The sequence below is a fragment of the Petromyzon marinus genome (genome assembly GCF_048934315.1).
Source record: "Petromyzon marinus isolate PM22_M1 ecotype Great Lakes invasive population chromosome 77 unlocalized genomic scaffold, UKy_Petmar_22M1.pri1.0 chr77_unloc.4, whole genome shotgun sequence".
NCBI classification, from domain to species: domain Eukaryota; kingdom Metazoa; phylum Chordata; class Hyperoartia; order Petromyzontiformes; family Petromyzontidae; genus Petromyzon; species Petromyzon marinus.
In genome coordinates this window covers 48,958-60,681 of record NW_027422624.1, presented here as the reverse complement: position 1 = coordinate 60,681, position 11,724 = coordinate 48,958, and the positions used below count along the sequence as shown (strand labels likewise).

General features: G+C 46.0%; 1 protein-coding gene across 3 annotated transcripts; it reads right to left on the bottom strand.

Annotated features, from left to right (window-relative positions):
* Positions 1 to 678: 678 nt before the first annotated feature.
* LOC142908242 (sodium/glucose cotransporter 2-like) lies at positions 679 to 11,241 on the bottom strand. Of its 3 annotated transcripts, none has more exons than XR_012931659.1 (4): positions 8,026 to 8,148; positions 7,010 to 7,081; positions 5,768 to 5,872; positions 679 to 757 (listed from the first exon to the last, which is right to left on the bottom strand). XR_012931659.1 is itself a non-coding variant. In XM_076058621.1 (4 exons), exons 1-4 carry the CDS (start codon positions 11,156 to 11,158, stop codon positions 695 to 697), a joined length of 477 nt encoding a protein of 158 aa, XP_075914736.1. In that variant the 5' UTR covers positions 11,159 to 11,241; the 3' UTR covers positions 680 to 694. The 3 variants fall into 3 exon arrangements, 1 of the variants encoding a protein (XP_075914736.1); XR_012931658.1 differs by lacking the exon at positions 8,026 to 8,148 and adding an exon at positions 7,451 to 7,561 and having other exon boundaries at positions 680 to 757; XM_076058621.1 differs by lacking the exon at positions 8,026 to 8,148 and adding an exon at positions 10,922 to 11,241 and having other exon boundaries at positions 680 to 757.
* Between the last annotated feature and the right edge of the window lie 483 nt (positions 11,242 to 11,724).

Here is an 11,724-nt window from a genome sequence, read left to right as displayed (position 1 = left end):
TGGTGAGTGGTGGTGAGTCTATGGTGAGTGGTGAGTGGTGGTGGTGAGTGGTGGTGAGTGGTGGTGAGTGTTGAGTCTATGGTGAGTGGTGGTGAGTGGTGTGAGTGGTGGTGAGTCTATGGTGAGTGGTGGTGAGTGGTGGTGAGTGGTGGTGGTGAGTTGTGGTGAGTGGTGGTGAGTCTATGGTGAGTGGTGAGTGGTGGTGAGTGGTGGTGAGTGGTGGTGAGTCTATGGTGAGTGGTGGTGGTTAGTCTATGGTGAGTGGTGAGTGGTGGTGAGTGGTGGTGAGTGGTGAGTGGTGGTGGTGAGTTGTGGTGAGTGGTGGTGAGTCTATGGTGAATGGTGGAGTGGTGGTGAGTGGTGGTGAGTGGTGGTGAGTCTATGGTGAGTGGTGAGTGGTGGTGGTGAGTGGTGGTGAGTCTATGGTGAGTGGTGAGTGGTGGTGGTGGGAGTGGTGGTGAGTGGTGGTGAGTGGTGGTGAGTCTATGGTGAGTGGTGGTGAGTGGTGGTGAGTGGTGGTGAGTCTATGGTGAGTGGTGCGTGGTGGTGAATGGTGGTGAGTGGTGGTGAGTGGTGGTGAGTCTATGGTGAGTGGTGGTGAGTGGTGAGTCTATGGTGAGTGGTGAGTGGTGGTGAGTGGTGGTGAGTGGTGGTGAGTGGTGGTGAGTGGTGGTGAGTCTATGGTGCAGTGCCCTCACCCAGCGGTGAGGTAGACTGGCACAAACAGCCACCCCAAAAGCAGCACCAGAAACAGCGCCTGGGAACAGCATCGTCCATTCACCATCACTATCACTACCACCATCACCACCATCACCACCATCACCATCACTACCATCATCACCATCATCACCATCATCACCACCATCACTATCACTACCATCACCATCATTACCATACTACCACAACCATCACCATCACTACCATTACTACCATCACTACCATCACTTACTACCATCACCACCATCGTCCAGTCACCATCACTATCACTACCACCATCACCATCACCACCATCACCACCATCACCATCACTACCCCAACCATCACCACCACCATCACCATCATCACCACCATCACCACCATCACCACCATCACCACCACCATCACCACCACCATCACCACCATCACCACCATCACCATCACCACCATCATCACCATCACTACCATCACCACCATCACCACCATCACTACCATCACTACCATCATCACCACCATCACCACCATCACTACCATCACTACCATCATCACCATCACTACCATCACCACCATCACCACCATCATCACTACCATCACCACCATCACCACCATCACCACCACCATCACCATCACCACCATCACTACCATCACTACCATCATCACCATCACTACCATCACCACCATCACCACCATCATCACTACCATCACCACCATCACTACCATCACTACCGTCATCACTACCATCACCACCATCACTATCACTACCATCACCATCACCACCATCACTACCATCATCACTACCATCACCACCATCACCACCATCACTACCACCACCACCATCACTACCATCACCATTACTACCATCACCACCATCACCACCATCACCATCACTACCATCATCACTGACCATCACCATCACCACCATCACCACCATCACCATCACTACCATCACTACCATCACTACCACCATCACTACCATCACCATCACTACCATCACTACCATCACTACCACCAGCATCACTACCATCACTACCATCACCATTACTACCATCACCACCATCACTACCATCACTACCATCACCACCATCACTACCATCACCATCACTACCATCACCACCATCACTACCATCACCATCACTACCATCACCATCACCACCATCACTACCATCACCATCACTACCATCACTACCATCAACACCACCATCACCATCACCACCATCACTACCATCACTACCACCATCACTACCATCACCATCACTACCATCACTACCACCACCATCACTACCATCACTACCATCACCATTACTACCATCACCACCATCACTACCATCACTACCATCACCACCCACTACCATCACCATCACTACCATCACCACCATCACTACCATCACCATCACTACCATCACCATCACCACCATCACTACCATCAAGTACCATCACTACCACAACCATCACTACCACAACCATCACCACCATCACTACCATCACTACCACCATCACTACCATCACCACCACCATCACCACCATCACTACCATCACCACCATCACCACCATCACTACCATCACCACCGTCACCTCAACCACCATCACCATCACTACCATCATCACTACCATCACCAACATAACCATCACTACCACCATCACCAACATCACCAACATCACCAACATCACCACCACCACCACTACCACCACCACCAGGTCTAGTAGGTTTAGCAGGTTTTTGTATGTTTAGTAGGTTTAATAGGATTAGTAGGTCTAATAGGATTAGTAGGATTAGTAGGTTTGTTAGGTCTAGTAGGATTAGTAGGATTAGTAGGTTTAATAGGATTAGTAGGATTCGTATGATTAGTAGGATCAGTAGGATTATTAGGTTTAATAGGATTAGTAGGATTAGTATGATTAGTAGGATTGTTAGGTTTAATAGGATTAGTATGATTAGTAGGATTGGTAGGATTAGAAGGATTAGTAGGATTGGTAGGTTTAATCGGATTAGTAAGATTAGTAGGATTAGTAGGATTTTTAGGATTTGTTGGTTTAGTAGGATTAGTAGGTCTAGTAGGATTAGTAGGATTAGTAGGATTAGTAGGTCTAGTAGGATTAGTAGGTTTAATAGGATTAGTAGGTCTAGTAGGATTAGTAGGTTACAGTAGGTCTAGTAGAATTAGTAGGATCAGTAGGATCAGTATTATTAGTAGGATTAGTAGGATTAGTAGGTCTAGTAGGATTAGTAGGATTAGTAGGATTGTTAGGTTTAATAGGATTAGTAGGATTATTATGATTAGTAGGATTAGTATGATTAGTATGATTAATGGGATTAGTAGGATTAGTATGATTAGTATGATTAGTATGATTAGTAGGTTTAATAGGATCAGTATGATTAGTAGGATTAGTAGGATTAGTAGGTCTAGTAGGATTAGTAGGATTAATAGGATTGCTAGGTTTAATAGGATTAGTAGGATTAGTATGATTAGTAGGATTAGTATGATTAGCATGATTAGTATGAATAATGGGATTAGTAGGATTAGTAGGATCAGTAGGATTAATGGTATTAGTGTGATTAATATGATTAGTGTGATTAGTGTGATTAGTGTGATTAGTATGATTAGTGTGATTAGTATGATTAGTATGATTAGTATTATTAGTATTATTAGTATTATTAGTTTGATTAGTATTATTAGTAGGATTGATGTGATTAATATTATTAGTATGATTGGTGTGATTGGTGTGATTAGTATGATTAGTATGATTAGTATGATTAGTATGATTAGTAGGATTAGTATTATTAGTATTATTAGTATGATTAGTATTATTAGTATTATTAGTATGATTAGTATTATTAGTAGGATCAGTATTATTAGTGTGATTAGTATTATTAGTAGGATCAGTATTATTAGTAGGATTAATAGGATCAGTATTATTAGTATTATTAGTATGATTAGTATTATTAGTATGATTAGTATTATTAGTATGATTAGTATGATTAGTATTATTAGTAGGATTGGTGTGATTAGTATTATTAGTATGATTAGTATTATTAGTAGGATTAATGGTATTAGTATTATTAGTATTATTATTATTAGTAGTATTATTAGTATGATTGGTATGATTAGTATTATTAGTATGATTAGTATTATTAGTATTATTAGTATTATTAGTATGATTAGTATTATTAGTATGATTAGTATTATTAGTATGATTAGTATTATTAGTATTATTAGTATTATTAGTATGATTAGTATTATTAGTATGATTAGTATTATTAGTATGATTAGTATTATTAGTATGATTAGTATTATTAGTATGATTAGTATTATTAGTATGATTAGTATTATTAGTATGATTAGTATTATTAGTATGATTGGTGTGATTGGTGTGATTAGTATGATTAGTATTCTTAGTATTATTAGTATTATTAACATGATTAGTATTATTAGTATTATTAGTATGATTAGTATTATTAGTATTATTAGTATGATTAGTATTATTAGTATGATTAGTATTATTAGTATTATTAGTAGGATTGGTGTGATTAGTATTATTAGTATTATTAGTATTATTAGTATTATTAGTAGGATTGGTGTGATTAGTATTATTAGTATTATTAATATTATTAGTATTATTAATATGATTGGTGTGATTAGTAGGATTGGTGTGATTAGTAGGATTGGTGTGATTGGTATTATTAGTAGGATCAGTATGATTAGTATGATTAGTAGGATTATTATTATTAGTATTATTAATATGATTAGTATTATTAATATGATTAGTATTATTAGTATGATTAGTATTATTAGTATTATTAGTATGATTAGTATTATTAGTATTATTAATATGATTAGTATTATTAGTATTATTAGTATTATTAGTATGATTAGTATTATTAATATGATTAGTATTATTATTAGTATTATTAGTATGATTAGTATTATTAGTATTATTAATATGATTAGTATTATTATTAGTATTATTAGTATGATTAGTATTATTAGTATTATTAATATGATTAGTATTATTATTAGTATTATTAGTATGATTAGTATTATTAGTATTATTAATATGATTAGTATTATTATTAGTATTATTAGTATGATTAGTATTATTAGTATTATTAATATGATTAGTATTATTATTAGTATTATTAGTATGATTGGTGTGATTGGTGTGATTGGTGTGATTAGTATGATTGGTGTGATTGGTGTGATTAGTAGGATTAATGATATTATTATTATTAGTATTATTAGTATGATTGCTGTGATTAGTATGATTAGTATTATTAGTATGATTAGTATGATTAGTATTATTAGTATTATTAGTATGATTAGTATGATTAGTAGGATTGCTGTGATTGGTATTATTAGTAGGATCAGTATTATTAGTATGATTAGTAGGATCAGTATTATTAGTATTATTAATATGATTAGTATTATTAATATGATTAGTATTTATTAGTATTATTAATATGATTAGTATGATTAGTAGGATTGCTGTGATTGGTGTGATTGGTGTGATTGGTGGTATTGGTGTGATTAGTAGGATTAATGGTATTAGTGTGATTGGTGTGATTAGTAGGTCTAGTATTATTAGTATTATTAGTATGATTATTATTAGTAGTATTATTAGTGTGATTGGTGTGATTGGTGTGATTAGTATGATTAATGGTATTAGTATGATTGGTGTGATTAGTATGATTAGTATGATTATTATTAGTAGTATTATTAGTATGATTGCTGTGATTGGTATGATTGGTATGATTATTATTAGTAGTATTATTAGTGTGATTAGTATTATTAGTATGATTAGTATTATTAGTATGAGTTTAGTAGTAGATTATTATTAGTAGTATTATTAGTATGATTGGTGTGATTGGTGTGATTAGTGTGATTAGTAGGATTAATGGTATTAGTGTGATTGGTGTGATTAGTAGGTCTAGTATGATTAGTATTATTAGTATGATTAATGGTATTAGTATTATTAGTATTATTAGTGTGATTGCTGTGATTGGTGTGATTAGTATGATTAATGGTATTATTATTATTAGTATTATTAGTGTGATTGCTGTGATTGGCTGCCTCACGTTCCACTCGAAGCCGGCTACAGCGACGCCGCTCGCTGCTCCCGTTCCTGCCAACCCCACGAAGTGTCCACTGCCGATGTTGCTGGCGAACAGAGAAGCTCCCACCTGCACCATCATCATCAGCATCATCAGCATCATCATCAGTAGCATCATCATCATCAGCATCATCAGCAGCATCATCAGCATCATCATCATCAGCAGCATCATCAGCAGCAGCAGCATCATCATCATCAGCAGCAGCAGCAGCATCATCATTATCAGCAGCATCATCATCAGCAGCAGCATCAGCAGCATCAGCAGCAGCAGCATCATCATCATCAGCAGCAGTAGCAGCATCATCATTATCACCAGCATCATCAGCAGCAGCATCATCATCATCAGCAGCTGGGTGAATGAGTGACTGGGTGAGTGAGTGGCGGGGTGAGTGAGTGAGTGGCTGGGTGAGTGAGTGGCTGGGTGAGTGAGTGGCTGGGTGAGTGAGTGGCTCGGTGAGTGACTGGGTGAGTGAGTGGCTGGGTGAGTGAGTGGTTGGGTGAGTGAGTGGCTGGGTGAGTGAGTGAGAGGCTGGGTGAGTGGCTGGGTGAGTGAGTGGCTGGGTGAGTGAGTGGCTGGGTGAGTGTAGTGGTGAGGGTGGTGGTGGTGAGCGTGGTGGTTTTGACCGTGGTGGTGGTGAACGTGGTGGTGGTGGTGGTGAGCGTGGTGGTGGTGAGCGTGGTAGTGGTGAGGGTGGTGGTGAGGGTGGTGGTGGTGCTGGTGGTGAGTGTGGTGGTGGTGGTGGTGGTTGTGGTGGTGGTGGTGGTGAGTGTAGTGGTGGTGGTGAGTGTGGTGGTGGTGGTGAGTGTGGTGGTGGTGGTGGTGGTAGTGGTAGTGGTGGTGGTGGTGAGTGTGGTGGTGGTGGTAGTGGTGGTGGTGAGTGTGGTGGTGGTGGTGGTGGTTGTGGTGGTGGTGGTGGTGAGGGTGGTGGTGGTGGTGGTGAGGGTGGTGGTGGTGCTGGTGGTGGTTGTGGTGGTGGTGGTGGTGAGTGTAGTGGTGGTGGTGAGTGTGGTGGTGGTGGTGAGTGTAGTGGTGAGGGTGGTGGTGGTGGTGGTGGTGAGTGTGGTGGTGAGTGTAGTGGTGAGGGTGGTGAGTGTAGTGGTGAGGGTGAGTGTGGTGGTGGTGAGTGTGGTGGTGGTGAGTGTGGTGGTGGTGGTGTTGGTGAGTGTGGTGAGTGTGGTGGTGAGGGTGAGCGAGGTTGTTCCTCACCGTCCACCACTTCATGTTTCGTCCAGCGAGGAAGTATCCCCCGACAGTGCTCCGATTCGTTCTTCTCATGGACTAGGGTAAGGGGCCGAAACGTTAGCTCACCACTCACCCACTCAATCACCCACCCAGTCACTCACTCACTCACCCACTTACTCACTCACTCACCCACTCACCAACTCACCCACCCACCCACCCACCCCCCCACCAACTCACCCACCCACCAACTCACCCACTAACCCACCCACCAACTAACCCACCCACCAACTCACTCACCCACTCACCCACCCACCCACTCACTCACTCACCAACTCACTCACCCACTAACTCACCCACCCACTCACTCACTCACCCACCCACCAACTCACCCACCCACCCACTCACCCACTCACCCACCCACCAACCCACCCACCCACCCACCAACTCACCCACCCACCAACTCACCCATATCCCCACTGCCACCACGATCACGAAGTACAGGACGATAACTCCAATGTCGTACGGGTTATTCACAGTCACCCCTCTCATCACTCACTCACTCACCAACTCACCCACTCACTCACTCACCCACCAACTTACTCACACACTCACTCACCCACCAACTCACTCACCAACTCACTCACCCACCAACTCACTCACCAACTCACTCACTCACTCACCAACTCACTCACCCACCAACTCACTCACCCACCAACTTACTCACTCACTCACTCACCAACTCACCCTCTCACTCACTCACTCACCCACTCACTCACTCACTCACCCACCAACTCACTCACCCACCAACTCACTCACCCACTCACTCACTCACCCACTCACTCACTCACACACTCACTCACCCACCAACTCACTCACCCACTCACTCACCCACTCACCAACTAACTCACCCACCCACCCACCAACTCACCCACCCAACAACTCACCCACCAACTCACCCACTCACCCACCCACCCACTCACCCACTCACCCACCCACCCACCAACCCACCCACCCACCAACTCCCCCACCCACCAACTCACCCATATCCCCACGGCCACCACGATCACGAAGTACAGGACGATAACTCCAATGTCGTACGGGTTATTCACAGTCACCCCTCTCATCACTCACTCACTCACCAACTCACCCTCTCACTCACCCACTCACTCACCAACTTACTCACCAACTCACTCACCCAATCACCCACTCACTCACCCACTCACTCACTCCCTCACCCACTCACCCACTCACTCACCCACCAACTCACTCACTCACTCACACACTCACTCACTCACTTACTCACCCACCAACTCACTCACCCACCAACTCACTCACCCACCAACTCACTCACCCACTCACTCACTCACACACTCACTCACCCACCAACTCACTCACCCACTCACTCACTCACCCACTCACCCACTCACTCACCAACTAACTCACCCACCCACCCACCAACTCACCCACCCACCCACTCACCCACTCACCCACCCACCCACCCACCAACCCACCCACCCACCCACCAACTCACCCACCCACCAACTCACCCATATCCCCACGGCCACCACGATCACGAAGTACAGGACGATAACTCCAATGTCGTACGGGTTATTCACAGACTCCCCTCTCATCACTCACTCACTCACCAACTCACCCTCTCACTCACCCACTCACTCACTCACCAACTCACTCACTCACCCACCCACTCAACCACTCACCCACTCACACACTCACTCACTCACCCACCATCTTACTCACACACTCACTCACCCACTCACCAACTAACTCACCCACCCACTCACCCACTCACCCACCCACCAACTCACTCACCCACTCACTCACTCACTCACCCACCAACTCACCCACCCACCAACTCACTCACCCACTCACTCACTCACCCACTCACTCACTCACCCACCAACTCACTCACCCACTCACTCACTCACCCACTCACTCACTCAAACACTCACTAACCCACTCACTCACTCACCCACCCACTCACTCACCAACTCACCCACCCACCCACCTACCAACTCACCCACCCACCAACTCACCCATATCCCCACGGCCACCACGATCACGAAGTACAGGACGATAACTCCAATGTCGTACGGGTTATTCACAGTCACCCCTCTCATCACTCACTCACTCACTCACCAACTCACCCACTCACTCACTCACTCACCAACTCACTCACCCTCTCACTCACTCACTCACCCACTCACCCACTCACTCACCCACTCACTCACCAACTCACTCACCCTCTCACTCACTCACTCACCCACCAACTTACTCACACACTCACTCACCCACCAACTCACTCACCCACTCACTCACCCACTCACCAACTAACTCACCCACCCACTCACCCACTCACCCACCCACCAACTCACTCACCCACTCACTCACTCACCCACTCACTCACTCACCCACCAACTCACTCACCCACTCACTCACTCACCCACTCACTCACTCAAACACTCACTAACCCACTCACTCACTCACCCACCCACCCACCCACCAACCCACCCACCCACCCACCAACTCCCCCACCCACCAACTCACCCATATCCCCACTGCCACCACGATCACGAAGTACAGGACGATAACTCCAATGTCGTACGGGTTATTCACAGTCACCCCTCTCATCACTCACTCACTCACCCACTCACCCTCTCACCCACTCACCCACTCACTCACCCACTCACTCACTCACCCACTCACTCACTCACTCACCCACTCACTCACTCACTCACCCACTCACTCACTCACACACTCACTCACTCACTCACCAACTCACCCTCTCACTCACTCACTCACCCACCAACTTACTCACACACTCACTCACTCACCCACTCACTCACTCACTCACCCACTCACTCACTCACCCACCCACCAGCCCACCAACCCACCAACCAACTCACCCACCCACTTACTCACTCACTCACTCACCCACTCCCCACCCACCAACTCACCCACCCACCCACTCACCCACTCACCCACCCACCCACCCACCAACTCACCCACCCACCCACCAACTCACCCACCCACCAACTCACCCATATCCCCACGGCCACCACGATCACGAAGTACAGGACGATAACTCCAATGTCGTACGGGTTATTCACAGTCACCCCTCTCATCACTCACTCACTCACTCACCCACTCATCCACTCACTCACCCACTCACTCACCCACTCACCCTCTCACCCACTCACCCACTCACTCACCCACTCACTCACTCACCCACTCACTCACTCACCCACCAACTCACTCACCCACTCACTCACTCACCCACTCACTCACTCAAACACTCACTAACCCACTCACTCACTCACCCACCCACTCACCCACCCACCAACCCACCCACTCACCCACTCACCCACCCACCAACTCACCCATATCCCCACGGCCACCACGATCACGAAGTACAGGACGATAACTCCAATGTCGTACGGGTTATTCACAGTCATCCCTCTCATCACTCACTCACTCACTCACCCACTCACCCACTCACTCACCCACTCACTCACCCACTCACCCTCTCACTCACTCACTCACCCACCAACTTACTCACACACTCACTCACTCACCCACTCACCCACTCACTCACCCACTCACCCTCTCACTCACTCACTCACCCACCAACTTACTCACACACTCACCCACTCACCCACTCACCCACCCACCAACCCACCCACCCACCAACTCACTCACCCACCCACCCACCCACCAACTCACCCACCCACCAACTCACCCATATCCCCACGGCCACCACGATCACGAAGTACAGGACGATAACTCCAATGTCGTACGGGTTATTCACAGTCACCCCTCTCATCACTCACTCACTCACTCACCCACCCACCCACTCACTCACCCACCCACCCACCAACCCACCCACCCACCCACCAACTCACCCACCCACCAACTCACCCATATCCCCACTCCCACCACGATCACGAAGTACAGGACGATAACTCCAATGTCGTACGGGTTATTCACAGTCACCCCTCTCATCACTCCTCCAGGGGTCTTTTCCTCCTCCTGGGGGGGTCCTTCGGGGTCTCCACCTCGCCGTTCCGTTGACACCGTCACCACCATCGTCACCATCATCATGGTCACCATCATCATCGTCACCATCATCATCTTCATCGTCTTCATCATCATCATCGTGGTCGTGTGATGATGGATTTAGCTGATTGGGCAGAGTGAGAGTTTGTGTCTGTGTGTGTGTGTCTGTGTGTGTGTGTGTCTGTGTGTCAGTGTGTGTGTGTGTGTCTGTCTGTGTGTGTGTGTGTCTGTGTGTGTCTGTGTCTGTGTGTGTCTGTGTGTGTGTGTGTCTGTGTGTGTGTGTGTGTCTGTGTGTGTGTCTGTGTCTGTGTGTGTGTCTGTGTGTGTGTCTGTGTGTGTGTGTCTGTGTGTGTGTCTGTCTGTGTCTGTGTGTGTCTGTGTGTGTCCGTGTGTGTGTCTGTGTGTCTGTGTGTGTGTGTGTGTCTGTGTGTGTGTCTGTGTGTGTGTCTGTGTGTCTGTGTGTCTGTGTATGTGTCTGTGTGTGTGTGTCTGTGTGTGTGTGTCTGTGTGTGTGTCTGTGTGTCTGTGTGTGTGTCTGTGTGTGTCTGTGTGTGTGTCTGTGTGTGTGCCTGTGTGTCTGTGTGTGTGTCTGTGTGTGTGTGTCTGTGTGTCTGTGTGTGTGTGTGTGTCTGTTTGTGTGTCTCTGTGTCTGTGTGTGTGTCTGT

Bases quoted from the DNA above. Each gene is read 5' to 3' on its own strand.
- LOC142908242 (XM_076058621.1), bottom strand. From the start codon at position 11,158: ATGATGATGATGAAGACGATGAAGATGATGATGGTGACGATGATGATG. The intron at 7,082-10,921 runs GTGAGTTGGTGG...CCCTTACCCTAG, and splicing joins TGGTGGGAGTGGGGATATGG to TCCATGAGAAGAACGAATCG. The intron at 5,873-7,009 runs GTGAGGAACAAC...ATGATGGTGCAG, and splicing joins GAAACATGAAGTGGTGGACG to GTGGGAGCTTCTCTGTTCGC.